Genomic DNA, 22110 nt, shown 5'->3' with positions numbered 1-22110 from the left:
GAGTTGTAAAGGAAAAAAAAAATTGCCTAAAATTAATGTCTGCAAGGTAGACAGACAGAATAGTGTAATGATTCTGTTAAAAAAACTAGTAAATACCTATTAAATTCCTTCATCTATATCACCTCCGGCATTCTAGTTTCTGTTCTCTCATTCACTTCCTGGTTTGCTTTGCTCGTTCATGTAAGAACTACATTTCCCAGTATGCATTGCGGCACGCCCAAGAATTCACACCTCCTTGAAGTCTCTAACACGTAGAGAGCGTCCTGCCGCACAGATGTAGTTCCCAGGAGGGGGTGAGCACGTCACTGACCTCCGCAGTAAAGCCTCCCTTCACTGTGGTCAGTAAAATCAGACAAGCAGGAAGTGAACAGAACAGAGAAGAAATAGAGCAACTTCTGAGCAAAAACGAACAATGAGGAAGTGAAAAGAGGAATGTCTGCAGGTAAAGGATGCTTATTATGAAAAAAAAAAAATCCTTTACAACCCCTTTAATGTAGAAGGGCTATAACCCTTGTCATTTTTTAGGTTTTTTTCCCATTTGTTTTCCCTATGGGGAGATTTCCCTTTAATTTCTGTCCCATAAGCAAAAGAGGAAGTGAGGAAATTCCTGGTTGTCACCAGAACTGGTGTCTCCATTGGAAGACTTCTCTCTATTCTGGTGACAACCCAAAATTGGATATGTTCTGTTACTTTCACTTTTAATGATAATGGTAAATCTTCTTAATGCTGGTATAGACATAAATAAAAACTGACAGGGGTTGTAATCTTCTAAATACTGCCTTTCCTGATGACAACAGATGTCGAAACACGTAGGGCAGAGCCAATGAGTGATGTCATCCCACACAAGCATGCCCCGCTCCCAGACTGAGCTCGCAACTGGTTCTTGGGTGTTGCACAATTACTTGAGAGTTTGATCCCTGTGTCAGGAATGACACAACAGATTGTAAGTGTAATTTCACTGTTTTCATAATAAATTATTTATGGTTTTATGCGATGCGTACTCCTTCCTCTCTTCCCTTATGATGAATGCCATGGAATATCGGTGTGACTGATCTGAAGTGGTGGCAAGTGGGGTCCCACATTTACTATATGAATGCAGATTGGAAACGATTTAATCAGATTTGAACTGTGTATGCTACCACAAGTTTCTTATACAGTACCTTTGTTTGGGTGATTATACGGTTCCCTGAGAGGGTGGAGGACACTGGGTGCATAATCTTTCATTTCTTTTTGCACAACTCTACTACACTATATGATTCAAGCACTTTTTGCAGTTTTTTTACTTTTTTTACATATGATAATTACAATGCCCTGTACACACGATCGGAGTTTCCGTCGCAATAAACTCCGATGGGTTTTTCCGACGGGATTACATTCAAGCTGTCTTGCATACACACGGACACGCCAAATTCCGACCGTCAAAAACACAGTGACGTACAACACTACGACGAGCCTAGAAAAATGAAGTTCAATGCTTCCGACCATGCGTCAAATTGTTTCCGAGAATGCGTGTTTTTTTCTCCGTCAGAGTTCCATACAGACTAATGGAATTTCCGATTAAAAAAAAAATTCCGTCTGAAAAAAGAGAACATGTTCTCTTTCTAACTAACTACCGTATTTATCGGCGTATAACACGCACCCTAACTTTAAGAGGGAAGTTTCAGGAAAAAAACTTCCCACAGCCCCCTGCGTATAACACGTAGGCACAGTTTACCCTCTATTTTCAGGGTAAAAAAGTAAGTGTTATACGCCAATAAATACAGTAACTAAAAAGTCCAATGGGGAATATCCAATGAAAAAATTCCATCTGACTTTTTCCATCGGAAATTCCAAACGTGTGTACGAGGCATTAGAGCAGGGATCGACAAATCCCGGTCGCCAGGTCGCCATGGCGACTAGAAATAGTGTCCTGGCGACTTGGCTTGGAAGGTGGACATCTGGTGGTGAGCCGTTGGTATTACAAGTTATTACCACCAGATGTGAGCTGGCGCCATCTGGTGGTGGCCGTTGGTATTAAAAATTAAGAATTACAAGTTAAACAGCAATTCTAATGTCATTTTTCACTATTTTCACTGCCATCTCCTTCCCTCTAATTAGAACCCCCAAACATTATATATATTTTTTATCCTAACACCCTAGAGAATAAAATGGCGATCGTTGCAATACTTTCTGTCACGCCGTATTTGCGCAGCGGTCTTACAAGCGCACTTTTTTGGGAAAAAATTACACTTTTTTTATTTAAAAATAAGACAACAGTAAAGTTATCCCCTTTTTTTTTTTATATTATGAAAGATAATGTTACGCCGAGTAAATTCATACCCAACATGTCACGCTTCAAAATTGCGTTTGAACACCGTTTACATATGCGGGCGCTGCTCACGTATGTGTTCGCTTCTGCGCGCAAGCTCGTCGGGACAGGGTGCGTTACATTTTTCGTACAGTTTTTACACTTTTATGGACTGTCTAGATTGATGAACTTTCTTTATTGAAGATTTTTCTCTTTATTGAGGAACTTTTCTCTATTGATAAAATTGGATTGTTCCCATTCCATTGCTGAATTTAGACTATACACATATTTCATTGTTTTAGCACTTGTACTTTATAAGGTCAATATAATTTTTATTTTGTATTATTGCACTTTTTGTGAACATATATTTTTCTTTGGACTCACACATTAGTTGATATTATTGGGAGAAGTGTTTTGTTTAGATTTGTATTTAGTTGAGTAACATACAATTTAGGTCTAAATTAGCGGAGCGCAGTTGCTGAGTTGTTTATTGATCTCTCTGCCTTATATCTGACACTAATAATAAAACTGTTTTTCCCTCTAGTTATGAACTCTCTATGGAGAGACTGTGGTCCCTTTCATTGCCGACTTCTCCTTCCGAAAATGCTAGCAGCCTGGCTGGTGTGGTACTTCCATACTTTCTGGGGCACAAACATGGAAACGAAGATCAAGATGGGGATAACTGGCTTCATTCTGTCCACATGTTTGTTCCAGGTCAAATTATTAGAAAATATTAGAACTAGAAACAGCCAGGCAACTAGCATTTGCAGAAATATGTCAGCATTGGCACTGCTTTTATTTCTCTTGGTTTTCATTAAAACCATTGTGCAGATTTGCTTCACCATCCTGCCATCTAGTGGCCACAGTCAGGTTTGCAGGTCTTCCAAATAAAGGTATCAAAATTATTGGTAATCAATACACTGTGGCCCCTGACACCCCTTAATTTTCATATAGGTAGTGCTACAAAGTGTACACTTTACAATTTGGTTGCATGATTCCTTTAGATATAGCAACATTATGTAGTGCAAGAGCCTGTTTGATTAGACATACTGTAGAGACTATAGTGGCGGCTGGTTCTATATTTTTTGTTTTCTCAACAAAAGTGGAGTTACTCTTTAAAGCTCAACTCCAGACACAACAAAATAATAGCCTTGCAATGGGGCTCCCTGGCAGTGCAAGGGAAAATGCTCCTTAGTCTAGGATACGTTGTAATACTTAGCTGATTGGCTCTAGCAGGCTCCCTCCAGTTGTGCGGCTGGTTCTACAAAACATTCTCTCTAATGAGCTCCCAGTCATAGTTGCACGCCTGCTTCCTCCAGAGTTATTAGTCCTGCATTGTACAAAATGACACCAAGGGACCACTAGTGACAATGGGCACAGTGGAAACAATTAAAGGGCACAGTGACATGCCCAGTGGCAACAATGGGCACAGTGGCATCAATGGGCACAGTAGTGACAATGGGCACAGTGGCGAAAAATAAAGGGCACAGTGGTGACAATTAAAGGGCACAGTGGCGACAATTGAGGGGCATAGTGGTGACAATTGGCACAGTGGCGACAATTGAGGGGCACAGTGGCTGCGTTTGATGGCATGGCACAGTGGTGACAATTGATGGCACAGTGGCTGTGTTTGATGGCATGGCACAGTGACTGCGTTTGATAGCATGGCACAGTGACTGCGTTTGGCACGACACAGCGACTGCGTTTGATGGCATGGCACAGTGACTGCATTTGATGGCATGGCGCAGTGAGTGCATTTGATGGCATGGCACAACGGCTGCGTTTGATGGCATGGCACAGTGACTGCATTTGATGGCATGGCACAGCGGCTGCGTTTGATGGCATGGCACAAGTGACTGTGTTTGATGGCATGGCACAGTGGTGCGAATTGTTGGCATAGTGACTGCATTTGATGGCATGGCACAGTGGTGATAATTGATGGCACAGTGGCTGCATTTGATGGCATGGCACAGTGACTGCATTTGATGGCATGGCACAGTGGTGCGAATTGATGGCATAGTGACTGCATTTGATGGCATGGCACAGTGGTGATAATTGATAGCACAGTGACTGCGTTTGATGGCATGGCACAGTGGTGATAATTGATGGCACAGTGGCTGCGTTTGATGGCATGGCACAGTGGTGACAATTGATGCCACAGTGGCTGCGTTTGATGGCATGGCACAGTGACTGCATTTGATGGCATGGCACAGTGGTGACAACTGATGGCACAGTGGCTGCATTTGATGGGCACAGTGAAGCTGCAATTTTTTTCTTTTACGTTTGCGCTCCCCTAAAAATTTTGAGCATCAGCCGCCACTGGACCACTCACAGACCAGAGCTTTGGGGAGAAGAGGAAAGCAAATTGAATATTTTAAAAATGAACTTTCCTTTTCAATCTGCAGCACCAGAGCCTGCTGGAGTGTGGAGTTAGGCTGGAGTTATACATTGTATAATGTAGGGCCAGCCTTAGGCAGGCTAAAAATGGTGCAAATTTCTTTCCTGCAACCACGGGTTGCAGGAAAGAAATTTGCATGATTTCTCCATCAACATAGACAGTGTTGACAGGGAAATTCCTCCTGCTAGAAATTGTCTTCTCCCCAACGGGGCAGGCAGGGGAATCCATCTCTGCCAGGAGAAGACAGTGATTATCACAGCGGCTATAGCAGGCGCTGTAATAATCACAAGCAAATCCAGCAGGCTGGTTGTACCCAAGTTGATTGATCTTTCAGCCTGCCCACTAATAGTTTGAATCTCAGCCGGTTCAGCATTCGAACTGTGTATGGCCGGCCTTAGGGTAGGTAATATGGCTAGTTTCTCTAAAGCAGTGGTTCTCAACCTTCTAGTGCCGTGACCCCCTGATAAAAGTTGTGGGGACCCCTAACCGTAAAATTATTTTTGTAGCATGGGTTGTCAGCACCCAAGGCAAGACAAGTAATTTGCTCTTCTAACCCATGAACATTTAGCGCTCCCTGAGTCCCTTCCACTCGTACAGTATTAAAACCCCTTATGGTACATTTGAGGATGTGCCACTCTTTCTCTTTGTTCTTCTTTCTTTCCCCCGCCCCATCCCCCTCTCTAGCCGTCTTCCGCTCCCTTTTTCTTTGTTGCCCCTCTTTTTCTCTCCCTTCCATGTAATCTCTATTTGTATTACTTCTCTTACCCCTTGGTGGGGGGTTAATAGGATCAGTGGCAGCGCTGGTGGGGAGTTCTGATCCGTCAACTTGGGTGATCTTGATCAAGGTCATCTGCTCATCTGAGAACTGTAGTGGGGACATTTAATGGCAACTATAATCACGGGTAGTGTTACCCGCTGTGTCTCCGGATTCACGGTGTCTTAGACTTTGTGGTGTCTGGTAGCAGTGACACCTATGCCAAAATCAGGAGATAGGGTCTCCTCCAGCCCCTCCCACATTCCTCACGTCAGCTGACCTCTAGTCTCTGCACCCCAGTCATACCGTAAACTGAATGGGCGAATGCGAAGCGGCTGAGTGGGCTCCAGGAACAGCCCAGGATTCAGTGACCCCTGGCAAAATCATTTGACCCCCAAGGGGGTCCCGACCCCCAGGTTGAGAACCACTGCTCTGAAGGCTAAACCTAGCGAGCATTTAACCTTTTCAGGGGGGGGGGAGTCGTTGCAAGGGTAGATTTTGCCTGGGCCTGGGCCGCAGCCTGGCCATACATTATACAATTTTCCTTTAGATTTATGAAAACCATATAATATGAGGTCAAACCTAAACACTTTAAATTTGTAGGCAATCAGGCAGACCCTAGCACTACATAATTAAAGGTAAATATAAAGAAAATTTAATAAGAAAATTGTATAATGTATGGCCGGCCTTTGTGTGATTCCTGGAGTTTGGCTTTAACCCTTTTACCGATAAGACACAGTGTTTTTTTTAATTACACAAGCTGTCAGCTTTCAAATGAAAGCCATTTGGTGACTGTGCAGCAACCTGATCGCTTCCACGCACCCCTGTAAATGCCCCCCCCCCCCCCCCCCCCCACCTCAACCACAAACACCATGGCAGGGGCCACGGGGGGGAGGGGGTTGGGAGATCAGCAATTCCCATTCAATGATCTCCCCTTCCTGCTAATGACCCAGAAGAGAAAGAGAACCTGTCACCAAAACATTTCCCCTTATGTGATAGAAAAATTCTTTTAGTGAAGAAATACAAATAAAGAAAGTGTAAGAATTGAAAGTTACACCCAAACACTTAAACCTTACTGCCCATTTTTTTTTAGCCCCCCCTTACCCCCACATACACATGTGTAGGAATATAAATGGGTGTGTAAGGATTCCTACGCATGAACACGTCAATTACTATACACACGTGACATCATCGTGCATGCCAGTGTGACAGCAATAGTTCTTGGCCCATTATTCTTGGTTGACTGTAAAATGATGACCTGAGGGGCTTTTAAAGTCTCACCTATAGAAACTATAGGGTACCAAATGTTGTTGCCTTTTGATGGAATCGGGCAATTTTAAGCCTTGACATGTTGTGTATCTATTTACTGGGCACAAGCTCCTCTATTATATTTTATCAACAAATTGGGTAATAAATTGTGTTTGTGTGCCATTAAAATAACGTTAGTGTATTTTTTACTAAAAGATTTCATTTTTTTAACCATTGCACCGATATCATGTAACATAAAATCTTGGAATTACTACCATTTTATTCTCTATGATGTCTGCTTTCAGAAAATACGTAACGTTTTGGGGGATTTAAGCAATCTTCAGGCTTAAAAATTTTTTTTAAGCATGTGTGCAAAAAACACAAAAGTGGCTCTGGCAACCAAAGGGTTGAAGTGGTATTAAATGCCCCCAAAAAATAAAAGTAAATTAAGAATGGCTCCCCCGTTTAACATGTATCTACCCTGTCCTTTCAGCCTTGTGGCCTACAGAACACCTTCCCCCATGTTACAGTGATGGGAAGAGAGGTTTTTAAATGTTTCTGTTTTTCTTATTTACAATACATACAATTATATTTATATTTTTAAATACATGTATATAAAAGAAAAGCAAATTATAGAAATAGAGTAAAAAGTTAAATGTGTCACCCTGTATACACTTCATTGGTATAGATTAAAGCTCAATCGGAGGGTGCAATCACACAAAGAGTACACAGAGAAAAAAAATCTCATCGCCTCCTATAAATACAATGGGAAATCTGTAATCTGAGCTGTAGGCTTATAAAAGAGCTGGAAGCGGAAGGGGAAGCAGCTGACGAGGTGGCCGAGTGGTTAAGGCGATGGACTGCTAATCCATTGTGCTCTGCACGCATGGGTTCGAATCCCATCCTCGTCGGATAGTCTTTTCCGACATCTCTCGACATTTTCTCCCACCACTTAGTTGTTCAGGAGCATTAATTTATTATACAGATAAAACTACTCATAGTTAGTATTAGGCAATACTCTATGTTACATTGGGACTGATTTATAAGAACTAGATTCATTATTTCACTTTGGCTGCTCTTATAAAACGACTCAATGTTGCAATTAAAAAAAATGATACAATTATGTAACATTATTTGTTTCATTTGCTGCATTGCAATCTCTGAGCCTTATGGAAGTCAGCCTGTGCACTGAATGAGATGCTTTATGCAGAGCAGAACATTTTGTACATGTGGATTTTAATTGTGAGCTCTTTGGTCCAGTTGTATGGGCAGGAAACAGGGATGACCGGGACTACCGGGAGATTCCTGGTTGGCCGATGGCTCAGTGGGCTGGTCGGAGGTCCATGGCAATCTACCCGTCAATCGCCAACAGCTGGCACCTGACGGGTAGATCGAGATTAGCCAGCATGCAGAGTAGCGCAGGAAGCATGCGTTCTCTCTCAAGTCACGCTGCGGGGAGCAGCTACAGCGTGAATTGAGAGAGAACACGTGCTACTCTGCATGCTGGCTGGTAAACGATGTGCCATGTGCCCTGATGTACTATGTGCCCCGTGTCCTGACTCCTGGTGTGCTATGTGCCCTGATCTGATTTGCCCTTTGTCCTGATGTGCTCCATGCCTTGATGTGCTATGTGCCCTGTGCTCCGTGCCCTGATGTGCTATGTGACCTGATCTGATGTACCCTGTGCCCCGTGTCCTGATGTGCTATGTGCCCTGTGCTCCGTGCCCTGATGTGCTATGTGACCTGATCTGATGTACCCTGTGCCCCGTGTCCTGATGTGCTATGTGCCCTGATCTGATGTGCCCTGTGTCCTGATGTGCTCTGTGCCCTGTGTCCTGATGTGCTCTGTGCCCTTATGTGCTATGTGTCCCATGCCCTGATGTGCTATGTTCCCTGATGTGCTATGTTCCTTGATGTGCTATGTGCCCTGTGCCCTGATGTGCTATGTTCCCGGATGTGCTATGTGCCCTGATGGGCCATGTGCCCTGTGCCCTGATGTGCCCCGATGTGCCGTGATGGGCCCTGATGTGCTGTGCCCTGTACCCTGATGTGATGTGCTGTACCCTGATGTGCTGTACACTGTACCCTGATGTGCTGAGCTTTGTACCGTGCCCTGATGTGCACTGCACCCTGGGGCGAGGGGGGGGCACACTAGCGGCAATTAAATGGGAACACTGGCGGCAATTGATGGGTACAGTAGGTGCATTTGATGGCACAGTCTATGTGGTGACATCACTTCCAGCGCGGCCGAGTCCAGGAGCTGGAATACACACTGTTGTGATATGCTGTTTAATTTCAACTTAATTGTAATTTTTTTAACCCCAAAATAAATACTGCATGTTTTAACCACTTAAGACCCAGACCAATATGCAGGTAAAGGACCAGGCCCCTTTTTGCGATTCGGCACTGCGTCGCTTTAACTGACAATTGCGCAGTCGTGCGACATGGCTCCCAAACAAAATTGGTGTCCTTTTTTTCCCACAAATAGAGCTTTCTTTTGGTGGTATTTGATCACCTCTGCTGTTTTGTTTTTTTTGTGCTATAAACAAAAATAGAGCGACAATTTTGAAAAAAATACAATATTTTTTACTTTTTGCTATACTAAATATCCCCCAAAAATATATATAAAAAAAAGGTTTCCTCACTTTAGGCCGATACGTATTCTTCTACCTATTTCTGGTAAAAAAAAAAATATCACAATAAGCGATTGGTTTGCACAAAATGTATAGCGTTTACAAAATAGGGCATAGTTTTATTGCATTTTTATTAATAATTAATTTTTTTTTACTACTAATGGTGGCGATCAGCGATTTTTTTCGTGACTGTGACATTATGGCGGACACAGACAATTTTGACACATTTTTGGGACCAAAAAGTGCTATAAAAAATGCATTGTTTACTGTGAAAATGACAATTGCAGTTTGGGACTTAACCACTAGGGGGCTCTGAAGGGATTAAGTGTGACCAGGGAACAGACGATCAATGACAGCGCCACTGTGAAGAACGGGGAAGATGTGTTTACACACACCTCTCCCCATTCTTCAGCTCCTGTAACCGATCGCGGGACTCTGGTGGCGATCGCGTCCGCGGGTCCCGCGGTCCCGGAGCTTCGGCCTGGGTCGCGGGTGCGCGCCCACGACCCACGGCTGGGCATTTAACAATCACGTACAGGTACGTGATTGTGCCCAGCCGTGCCTTTCTGCCGACGTATGTCGGCATTAGGCGGTCCTTAAGTGGTTAAATACTACACTATGGAGTCCCCCCCCTTTCCTCTCTATGTTATCCAAGCATTTCAAAATAAGAAAACCTGATCGTAGGTTGATTGAACAGGAAAAGTGATCGCTCAGCCATTGAAGGTTATCAGAAAGGCTTATATTTTAGCCAGATGAGGTGAGAGGCTGGGGGAAACGAGGGCACCAGCACGGGATTGAAGCACTTGCACTTTTTTTGGCATTGGATATGACCACATTATAAAGTGTTTTTTTTGCATTTATGCACCTGGATTTTTATGCACATTGTTTGGACTGTTTCAGAATTTGTCCAGCACAGAGAACTTTTTTGCTAGCTTGTTGGAATTTTGTGGCACAATTTGCTTGTTTGCACAGAAAGGGCTAGATTCAGGTAGGGGGACGTAAGTTTGTGCGGGTGTAGCGTATGTTATTTATGCTACGCCGCCACAATTTAGAGAGGCAAGTGCAGTATTCACAATTTCACTTGCTCTTTCACTTGCTCCCTAAGTTGCGGCGGCATATCGTAAATCTGCTGAATTCAAATTGTCAAGAGGTGGGCGTGTTTTATGTAAATAAAACATGACCCCACGTAAATGACGTTTCTCACGAATGCGACGTGATTAGGAGCATGCGCACTGGGATACGTTCACGGCCAGCGCATGCTCCTAATCGCGTCGCAAATATTCAATGCTTTCGACGTGAACGTAATTTACGCAAAGCCCTATTCGCGAACAACTTACGCAAACAACGTAAAATTTTAAAAATTCGACGCGGGAACGACGTCCATACTTAACATTGGCTATGCCTCATATAGCAGGAGTAACGTTACGCCGGAAAAAGCCTTACGCAAACGACGTAAAAAAATCCGCCAGGCACACGTACATTTCTGAATCGGCGTATCCAGCTCATTTGCATATTCTACGCTGAAATCGACGGAAGCGCCATCTAGCGGCCAGCGTAAATATGCAACTAAGATACGACGCCAGTCGGATCTTAGCCTAATTTCGGCGTATCTTGCTTTCTGAATACAGAAAGAAGATACGCCGGCGCAGCTTTGAATTTACGCGGCGTATCAATAGATACGCCGTCGGAAATTCTTGCTGAATCTAGCCCAAAATGTTTTTGCACATAATCAGTTTTTAAAATGTTTTCAATTTATTTCTATATATGTTTTTTGCACATTATTGCTGCACATTTCCATGCTTGTTTATTGTACTTTTATCTGCATTTGCGTATTTGCACAAAAAGGAACTGAATTTATTGTTTTTTTTGCACCTTTATCTGCATTTATTTTAAAGGAACAGAATCATTATTTGCATAGGAACAGATATTTATTTGCACAGGAACAGTTGTATGACTCCAGTACATTCAGTTCCTTGCCTATTAAACCACAACTTAGTCAACCTGCAACTTTTCAGTTGTGGATCTGAGGAACCAAACATGGCTCCCAACATTCCTTTTTTTTTTGATTTTCCCTACCACTGTTTTTATCGATGCAGTGGACAGGAAGTCAGGACAGTAAACAGGAAATTGTTATATCTTTATAATAACCTCCTTCAATCAGTAAAAGCACAACCTGTCTACTCTCACACCATTAATGTAATAGAAAAAAAAAAGAGGGGTGGTAGGGAAATCGTTATCTGCCATACTGTGCTGCCATCTTGCCTCATTGCAAGGATTCCTCTTGTTCCATTATACAATGTTCATTTCATCTTTAGATAAATGCTACAGTCTTTAAAGTATACAGCATCCTTGATAGTTGGTAGACTTGGGTTGGCTACCAGGATTCATGAAGGTCCACCTCCAGCTTTCATAGTCACCAACTTGAAGACCATCATCCCTTTCACATAAAACCATTTGTGACTGTAACTTAGTCTTGAGTTTGAGTGTGCATTAAGATCCTCTGACTATTTCTCATTCAGACTAGGGTTAGACTTGTGAGTCTCCGAGTCTAGATGAAATTTGTCTTCTGCATCCAGTGATGTCTCCTGGCTTTGAATGGTTCCATATTCCATGCTCTGCATCTGTAAGTGATCCTTCTCTCGGAGGACATTCGTATCTCCAATTTCTTCAATATAAGTACCATCATCCTCTTCATCGCTGTCCTGATTAACGAAAAGTATATTTAGAGAACAATCATGCTTCTGAATAATTACCAGCTTGTATTGGAAGCTTAAAGGGGTTGTAAAGACAAAAATATTTTCCTCTTAAATTAAAGTGTGACAGTAGCTGATGAAGTAAAAAGTAATGTTTAGCATTATAACTAGTTTGATACCTGTTGAAATCGAGCTGTTTTATTCACCTCCGTCACTCCTGAATCATTATTCTTACTGACTTCCTGGTTTGCGGTGCGCATTCATTCTTGCTACATCACGGCCTAATGGGAACTACAGTTCCCATTAGGCTTAGCCTCCATGCCTGTGAGGGATAAGAGAGCATCTTCACGCAGGGCTGTAGTCATAGGGAGGGGGTGAGCACATTCTGCTTTCCACCATGCAAAACGGCTCAGATGCTGGTGGAAAGCAAGAAGAGGAGTGACAGGAAATGGCATTTTCAAACCTGGATTACTGTATTTTGGAGGTCAAAAGGAAAAACGAGGTATGTGATATTTAAATGTTCTTGCTTACAGCAATCAATTGATCTAATAAAAAACAAACCTTTAGTGTTCCTTTAAGCCTCTAATCAGCTTTTTAGGGATGACAAAAGTTGGCCATACACGGGGAGATGGGGCTAAAATAATTTCTCCTTTGAGACAACTTAAGGCCTAATATGCCATATCTGATGATCAGATTGAATAGAGATGGTTGGAAAGACTAGGATCCCAGCTTTAAAGGGGTGTTCCAATCATTTTTTATGTTTATTAAAAGTCAGCAGCTACAAAAAGTGTAGCTGCTGGCTTTTAATAAACATACACTCACCTGCTCCACGTTCCAGCGACGCGCCGGCCGGGGCTCCGCTCCTCCCCCCCCCCTCTCCGGCCGGCGTCTTCATTCCAAGTGTGGGCACCCGGCCGTGACAGCTTTCGGCTTCACGGCCGAGCACCCACTGCGCATGAACGAGCGGCACTGCGCCATCCAATTGGACAGGCGATCGCTTGGGACCTGTCACGTGTCCCAGGCGATCGCCTACAGGGAGGGGCTGCAGAAAGGCGATTAGACTATTCGCCTTAGCAGCCCCTCGGCGGAAGGAGGAAGTGGGACAGGAAGTCCCACTCCTCCTGAAGCCCCCACTCCCCCCCCCCAAAAAAAAAATTACATGCCAAATGTGGCATGTAAGGGGGCGAGGAGTAGATTAAGCGGAAGTTCCACTTTTGGGTGGAACTCCGCTTTAAGCAGCAATGTGACCTTAGAGCGGCCATAATGCTGCTTTTAAAAAAAAAAAAAATCTATAAAATGCATAGAAATGTCCTCTGTCCGCTTGGATCTCCAAGGCAAATAGAATGCAATTCAAATAAATTAAGTAAAAAAAAAAAAAAAAAAAGTCAGCCAGTCACGTGACCTGTCAAAGGTCTAGCATTTTGTAGTTTTCAGTAACCTATGATAGTTTTAAATCCATTTTATTTTACATTTTCTTTTTAATGTCTATAAGATGTATTTAAACAGATGTTTTAGATCTGTTTTTAATTTTTTATATGCTTCTTTTTGACAAATAAACATTTAATATAGGGTTCAATGGCAGAATCTTTTTAACTAAAAACTGCAAACAGAGCTTGTCTTAATAGGTAGGCAGGGAGGGTGATGAAGGAAGAAGGAATATTTGCTCAAAATTATTTATAAGAATGTATTTTTTTTTAGCTCTAAAGGCTTTATTCAGCAATGCAGTTAAGGATAGACAGGTAAACAATTGAAAAATAGCCTATAGCCCCACACCTGCTAGCTAGAAATAAAAATACGAAATATTTTTACTCAACAATTCATATTTAGCCTACCGTACTTTTAAAAAAATAGGTTCTTAAAATTAGTATTTTATGACCATAATGCTTCATATAAAGGAAATATACCACTAAACATTATCTTAAAAAAAAAAAAACACACACATGTATATGATGCATCTTTTTGAAAACAAAGGCCCAGATTCTCGTACGAGTTACGCCGGCGTATCTCCAGATACGCCGTCGTTATTCTGAGTTTGAGGCGTCATATCTATGCGCCTGATTCTTAGAATCAGTTACGCATAGATTTGTATTAGATCCGACCGGCGTAAGTCTCCTACGCCGTCGTATCTTAACTGCATATTTACGCTGGCCGCTAGGGGCGTGTATGCTGGTTTCCGCCTAGAAATATGTAAATCGGCTAGATACGCCAATTCACGAACGTACGCCCGGCCGACCGACGCAGTACAGATACACCGTTTACGTTAGGCTTTTCCCAGCGTAAAGTTACCCCTGCTATATGAGGCGCAGATGAGGCGTAGCAAAGTTAGGTATGGACGTCAGAACAGCGTCAAATTTTTCACGTTTTACATTGTTTGCGTAAGTCGTTCGCGAATAGGGCTGTGCGTCATTTACGTTCACGTCAAAAGCATTGGCTTCTTGCGGGTTAATTTGGAGCATGCGCACTGGGATACTTTCATGGACGGCGCATACGCCGTTCGTAAAAAGCGTCATTTACGTGGGGTCACATTAAATTTACATAACACACGCCCACATCTTCCACATTTGAATTAGGCGGGCTTACGCCGGCTTATTTACGCTACGCCGCCGCAACTTTGGTTTGAGAATACAGCACTTGCCTGACAAAGTTGCGGAGGCGTAACGTAAATAGGATACGTTACGCCCGCACAAAGATACGCGCTTCTACGTGAATCCGGGCCAAAGTTTTCACTTTAGCAGAAACATACAGCATAAGAATGTCTGTGATTGGGCAGTAAAGCAGAAACTTACATTGACAACTCTGAGTATTTTTGTTAATCCTGTGTCAATGTAATGGGTAGCTAATTGGACAATAATGAGGCACAGGAAGTTTAAATGAAGAACCAATCTTCCGAATGCAGGGGTTGGTAAAAATTTGCCTGGAAGAAATCCCTAATGTAACTGGTTGTTCTTTAGGACAACTAGAATTGTGTGCAGGTAGTCAGAGTAGCCTGCATTGCAAACCACGGACACTTTTCTGACTTTTAGATCATCTCAATTTCACTTTAAAACTAGATACAAAACTAAAATAATTTTGCATAAAAAAATATGTTTGAGGCAAATACATATTAAAAAAAATAGGTGGGAGAAGTGGTCCTTGAGTTGTTTTTTTTAGGAAATGGGAAACTCAAGTTAGAAGTTTTCAGTCTGGTGATGTTTATTAATCAGGCAGGAGGTGGGGAAGTGGCACTGATCCTACAGAACTGCAGGTAATGAAAAATGTGGTTACACTCCTTATACTTTATTGCAGGGCTAGGACACGGGGGTGGGCAGGAAGGAAGGCTGCCCCCGGGCCCAGTGGGGATTTTGCTAGAAGGGCTGATCTGGAGGGTGATTTGTACTAGGGGGGTGGATTTGTGTTAGGAAGTTGGATTGGGGGGGGGGAGGGAATTTGTTGTAGTAGGGATGATTGGGGGGGATTTGTGTTAGGTGGAGAGTTTTTATTTGGGGGATATTTTTGACCTGCAAAGGGAATTTGGGCCTAATCCTCAAAAACCCGGCGCAACGTAACTTTTTCCATTTAAGTTACACCGCCGCAAAATCTCTAACGAAGTGCCCGATCCACAAAGCACTTACCTAGAAATTTTGAGCGGTGTAACTTAAATCGGGCCGGCGCAAGGCGTTCCTCTTCTCCAGGGGGCGATTCCCATTTAAATGAGGCGCGCTCTCGCGAAAAATCGCGTCGCGAGCAAGAAAGATCTGTTTTTACAAGGTGTAAACAGTTTACACCTTGTAAAAGACGCCCTAATTTTGCGTTTGCAAAATTAAACTTACGGAGAAAAAACGAAGCTGAAAAGCTTTGTGGATCTCCGCAAGACCTAATTTGCATACCCGAGGCGGCATTTCGACGCGAAATGCCCCCAGCGGCGGATGCGGTACTGCATCCTAAGATCCGACAGTGTAATTCAATTACACATGTCGGATCTTCGTCCTAACTATGGGAAACTGATTCTGTGGATCAGTTCCATAGTTAGGACCAGGGATACGACGGAGTAACAGCAGTTACTCCGTCGTATCTCTTTTGAGGATTTGGCCCTTTATGCTTAGGGGCGAAGTGTGAAGATTAGTGCTTACATTCTTTTGGAGGGGAAGAAGGTGATTTTTGCCAATACATAAAGCTCATACATTTTGAGAGGGAGGCACCATTTGGCAACTTCGCCCTGGGCACTAGATGACCTTGTCCCGGCACTGCTTTGTAGCCATATAACACAGCAGGGACATGTAGAGTATGACAATACACAGTATATATTCATTTACACATCTTTGTCACTGAAAACAGTTTGGCTGAAGGGGACTTTATACATTTTACCTCTTCCTGTGCTCTGTTGTATTCATCAATAGCATACTGATATTTGGGAGAATTTAGACCAAACAGGTTTGCCAGTTTTCCTCCAAGGAAATCACATGCTGCAAAACATAAGACAGAACGTAGCTATGCAGTTACAAACTCCATGTTGCTCAGGGTTTAAAAAGGCAACCAATAGTGAGCTACTGGTAGAGTGTGATCAATAGATAATCAGATGTTAATGTATATACCCTAACTCCCCCCCAATTTCAGATTATTTTGAGGGGAGCAAACAAAGGGATAATGTAACCAGTTGTTGACACAGACTTCTGTAGGCTGTTGAGAAGAATATGTTTGGGCTCTTCTTTGAGATCCATCATTACTGCTTCACAAAAGAAAACAGGGACATTATAGGACTTCTAATTAAAAAATATCACAGCTTTTATTTTGCCCCTCCCCTAGAAAATTTTGTTATTAGAAACCTTATAAACTCCATCTATATCCTCACTGATGTCTATTCCTGCAATGTTGCCACCACCAGTAGTCCCAGTCAGGGCTTTTTTTCAGCGGGAACGCGGGGGAACGCAGTTCCGGCACCTCCTGGACTGACTGTATGTAATGGCAAGGGGTGCTGTGGTGTGATGCAGGGTATTGATGCTCACTGCTGGGGGATCTATTCTAGCTGGAGGGGATCCATTTTTGCAGGGGGGTCTATTGTTGCTGGGGGGTGGGTCTTTTGTTGCTGGGGGATCAGTTGTTGCTGAAAGAGAACTACTGTTGGGGGAAGGGGTCTATTGTCGATAGCTCCAGGAGAGTCTATTAAGGCTGATTGTACTGAGTCTATTGTTGCTGGGGGGTGGATTTTTTTGTGAGTGGTCCATTGTTGTTAGGGGGATCTATTGTTTATGGCTGCAGGAGATCGATTTTACTGATTTTCTTGGTATCATTACCAAATTTCATACAAATTTCTTAGCACCACAGAATTATACTTGGTTCTGTATTGTCTAAAAGGCGTGGTACTGGTAGGTATGAGATGGAAACAAGGGACGGTGCTTGGAGGTGGGTAGGGACAAGGAAGAGGGGTGACTCAGGCCGCATACACACGGTCGGACAAAACCGATGAGAATGGACCGAAGTTCAGTTTCATCGGTCCAAACCGACCGTGTGTATAGCCCATCGGTCTGTTGTCCTTCGGTCCAAAATTTTTAAATCGAACCGATGGATCGCTGCCCGATCGGTCCAAACCGATGGTTAGTACAGAAAGCATCGGTTCAAAACCCGCGCATGCTCAGAATCAAGTCGACGCATGCTTGGAAGCATTGAACTTGAGACCATCAGGCCACTTCTGCGGTGAACCAATGGAAATGGCCCGTCGGACCATTCTCATCGGTTTGGAATGACCGTGTGTACAGGGTCTCAGAAGGAGGTAGTTCCTGCACCTATTGTCTGAGAAAAAAAGCGCTGGTCCTATTTTTATAAATCATATAATCCTCCTTAGGCTTACATCACACTTCTGATCCTATAGCTTGTAAAAACTAAAATACGCAAGATCATCATTCACCTGCTTTTTATACATATATATCGCTTGTTGCAAAAAAATGCTGCAGAATGTAAGTCGCCAGCAAGAGGACGACACCTCGCTTACCCAGCTGCTCTGGGACAGAGGCTTTTGGAGGGGACTGCAGGCTAGCTTCTTGTCTACTGATTGTGGGCCGTGGCTTTTAGGGGAACTCTACTCTTTATGAGGTGTATGCCTGGAGGATCCGTGGAGTTGTCTTGTTACTTTGTATTCAAGTCCATGTCTCCCTAAGACACAAAGACTCTGGGACTCTAGGCCCAGGGGCCATGTATAGGGCCTAGCTTTCTCATTGCTGATAGTGACTGCTTCATACTGTGAGACTCAAAACAGATGGTGATGTCATCAACCCAAGCCACTTGTCTGGGGTCACCTGCTATAATGTGTTTATTGTAAGTAGGTCTAGTGTGCCTTCTAAGGGTCTTTCATCCATTGTTAATCGTGCCAATACACCCATTGTCTGCTAGCAAACTACTGTAGGGGGATATTCTTATACTAATGTGTATTGTACTTTGTGAGCTCGATGCTGGCAAGTCTGACCTGGAATGAGGCCTCCGAGTGTCCAGGTGCACAATTGTTTAAAGTGGAGTTCCACCCATTTTTTTATGTTTGTCTGTGCTGCATGCTCTAATCTCATAGTGTTCAGAATGGACAATTTTTATTTAATTTGTTGCTTGTAAATACCTTTATTTTGTAGTCCTTCATTACTTCCTCCTCCTTATTAGCCTAGGCTATTTGCAAGGGTTTCTGGGATAGGCATCATGTTTCCCAGTAGTCCTTGCAAACCTGACTGAAACCTATTACATTGCTTGTGCACTGAGCATGTGCGAGATATGCAAAGCTGAAATCCAGGAAGTCATACAGTCTGGCTTCATGATGCCCACACTTAAGATGGCCACGGTCTATTTCTAGATTATAAACTATCTAAATGCTGTAACAACCTACCAAAACGGATCTTAGTTTACAGACTAACTTTACTGGAATACATTAAGCTTGTGTATTACAGGGGTATTTATATTTAAAAAGTGAAATTGTGGGTGGAACTCCCCTTTAATTAGTCTAATGTTTATAGTACATGTTGGTTGTCGTCAGGGGGGGGGGGGATGTCCCCCTGTGGGGTATATATTCTGTGTAAGTTTGTTTACTAAGAGTTCCAGTTTTGCAGCTAAACTAGTCCCGACTAGTTATTGGTTGCAATAGGTGGCTATAATATCTGATATCTATGTTCAGACTGAAGAAAGCGGTATACTGAAGGAAGCACTCAAGCGGAGTGTGGGACGGTTCCGTCACCGATGACACCTTGCTTATCCAGCTCTTCTCGGAGAAACAGTTCAGCATTTCATCTCCCTGCTGTGTCTTCTATGGAGTTCCTGTGGGTAGCATCACAATTGGATGGCAGCCTTATTAGGATCTGGTCCTCATGTAGAGTCATATTTATGATACTCCTGAAGTATGTACAGTGTATACTGTTGTACAGGATGCCAGACTTGGAATCATGGTAGAGAAACCACCAAAAAACACAATGGGCTATACTACTGTGGAGGTTACAGGGGCCAATTTCCTTGGCAAGGCTAGCCATGGACATAGCAACATAATTGGTCATGTTAAACAAAAGACAGAAGTCCATCAAGTTCAGCCAAAGAAAGAAAGAAATTAATTAAAAACCATGCATTTTTTAAGGCCCATTTACACCTGTGAGTTGAAGTAGTACACAATCCATATGTTGTTCTGTCGTGCTGCAAAAAATTTTCATGGGCACCCCAGCACACTAAGGCAGCACACCAAAATGCACTACCGTACAATGCACTAGAATGGAAAATTATGAAAAGGGCCCAATAGGCAATTATATACCTGGAAAAAAAAAAATCTTATTGCAGATTACCAATCCTTAAAACTTTCTTTCTTTGGCTTGTACGTGGGGTGCAGCATGGTGCCGCAGCAATATTTCACACAGTCTGGTGTAATAGAAAACAGAGACAGACACCGTCACTTTCCTTTTTACCCTGTCTCTCTGAATATTATTAGCCAAACTGATTGCTGCCCCTGTTCCTCATGACTTCCTCTCCCCTCTGCATTGCCCCTGCGGTTGAGTGCCACCTGCAGTGGAGACAGCAGACTTGCCCCTGCCTAAATGTTTATTTTTCTTTATTGTAACCTGATGATCATAACAGTTAAGCCTTGTACACATGATCGGATATCTGATGGAATCTAATCCAATTTATTTTTTCGTTGGATATCCGATGAAGCTGACTTTCATCAGTCTTGCCTACACACCATCTGTCAAAAGTCCGACCTTGTCCAAACGCGGTGACGTAAAACACTACGACGTGCTGAGAAAAATGAAGTTCAATGCTTCCGAGCACGCGTCGACTTGATTCTGAGCATGCATGGATTTTTGACCAATGGACTTCCACACAGACGATTGTTTTTTTTCTATCGTTTTTTTATCCATAGGAAAATTTTAAAACATGTTCTATTTTTTTTCACCGATGGAAAACAAACCGATGGGGCCCACACACGATCAGGTTGTCCGATGTAAACGGTCCATCGGTCCGTATTTTGGGTGAACCCCCGCTTTAAGCCTCATACGCAGTAGTAGTTCTTTCAACCGTGCTGGCTTGAGCTATTGTGTTCTGACAGGGGGACACCCTTCCCCACCAGAATACTCTGGTCAGCGCGCTCAGCTGAGAGTGCTGATCAGGAGCCAATTGGCAGACCTTTTTTGGTCATTGCCCTTCTGACTGGCTGCCGTGTACTGGCCGATGCCACTGGCTGAGAGTGCTGATCGGGAGCCAATTGGCAGACCTTTTTCGGTCATGGCCCTTCTGACTGGCTGCCGTGTACTGGTCGATGCCATTGGCTGAGAGTGCTGATCAGGAGCCAATTGGCAGACCTTTTTCGGTCATGGCCCTTCTGACTGGCTGCCGTGTACTGGCCGATGCCATTGACTGAGAGTGCTGATCGGGAGCCGATTTGGAGACCTTTTTCGGTCATGCCCCTTCGGACTGGCTCCCGTGTAATGGCCGATGCCGTCCGATTTTTGTTTCCTGTGTACTATGTTTTACTGTGAAGCTGAAATTGGACAATAAACTAACAGCTTCAATTTAGTTTATTGAATGGACAAACTCGCAAAAAAACAAAAACAAAAAAAAACTATGTCAACATTTTAAAAAGCAATTAGATTTTTTTGATGAGTTTCGATTGTGGCAATTTAATTCTCTCCTTTTACAGTCAATTAAAACATTATTTTACATCTTAAATTTGAAAAGGAATGGGTCCTTCAAGAGACAGAAACAGGAACCTAGGCAACTAAGCCTATTGCATGCTGCCAGTACCATTCCTCTAGATCACAGTGAACTAATCACTTCAATAAGCGCTTGTTTTTATTAAGCGATGTGGTTCAGTATGCTGGCCTCGGTATTTATAGGCCGTTTTTGGTAATTACACCACATGCTGCTTTTGAGGTCTGTGTGGAGTTGGCCTTATAGTCAACGGCAAGAAGACCTTGCCATATCCATTTCATAGAGGAAATAAAAAGTACATTAAACATTAGAAATAACCAATTTGGCATTCTACCAAATGGAAGGAGGAAAGTTCAGCAACAGTTCCTCACTATAACAGGCAGCAGTTGAAAAAGTCAGATAACCTATTAGTGGAATGGGTCACGTGGGCACTATGTAATTGCCAAATGTAGCGAGTTCACGTGATCTTCTAAAGCTGAACTGCTAAATGCCCAGAAGAAACGCCTATACAAGAGCTGTTTTCCCAAAGTATTTGTGTTTAAAGGCCCATACACACGATCGGATATTCTGACAACACATGTGACGTGTTTTGTCGGATAATCCGACCGTCTGTATGCTCCATTGGACAATTGTTGTCGGAATTTCTGACAACAAGTGTTGGATAGCCATGCTCTCAAATTGTCCGACAACAAATTTATTCCGTCGTATTATACGGACACAAGTCCGTCGGACTAAAATACAAAGTAAAAACACGCATGCTAGCGCCCAGAGGCGATTCAGTTCGCATGCGCCGCGCTATATACGTTTTTCATTTATTCATGCTCCAAACCAATGCTAACCATTATACATTAGCAGAAGTTGCCCAAAGGGTGGCACTAAAGACCTGAAAAACAACATTGTTTTGTGTATGTTGGCTGAAAAAGTTCTGCCGTCTGTATGAAGAACGTTCACGGCCAACG

The 22110-nt window shown here is 43.1% G+C and overlaps 1 protein-coding gene and 1 non-coding gene across 4 annotated transcripts in view; one reads left to right on the top strand and one right to left on the bottom strand.

Annotated features, from left to right (window-relative positions):
• Positions 1-7516: 7516 nt before the first annotated feature.
• Positions 7517-7598, top strand: TRNAS-GCU. The gene has a single exon. It is a non-coding gene; the product is annotated as a tRNA-Ser (tRNA).
• A 3631-nt stretch (positions 7599-11229) lies between these two features.
• The window catches only part of FAM177B (family with sequence similarity 177 member B), a 53123-nt gene continuing 42242 nt past the window's right edge, over positions 11230-22110 (bottom strand). For all 3 annotated transcript variants that reach the window (XM_040351370.1, XM_040351368.1, XM_040351369.1), the window contains 2 exons: positions 16358-16455; positions 11230-12022 (listed from right to left, as the gene is read on the bottom strand). In XM_040351370.1, coding sequence (XP_040207304.1) covers positions 11825-12022; positions 16358-16455 — 296 coding nt within the window. In that variant the 3' untranslated portion in view covers positions 11230-11824. The remainder of the gene's footprint in view (positions 12023-16357; positions 16456-22110) is intronic.

The sequence above is a fragment of the Rana temporaria genome, chromosome 4 (genome assembly GCF_905171775.1).
Source record: "Rana temporaria chromosome 4, aRanTem1.1, whole genome shotgun sequence".
NCBI classification, from domain to species: Eukaryota; Metazoa; Chordata; class Amphibia; order Anura; family Ranidae; genus Rana; species Rana temporaria.
Note: the sequence above shows the minus strand (reverse complement) of the source record. Positions and strands in the feature narration are given on the sequence as shown.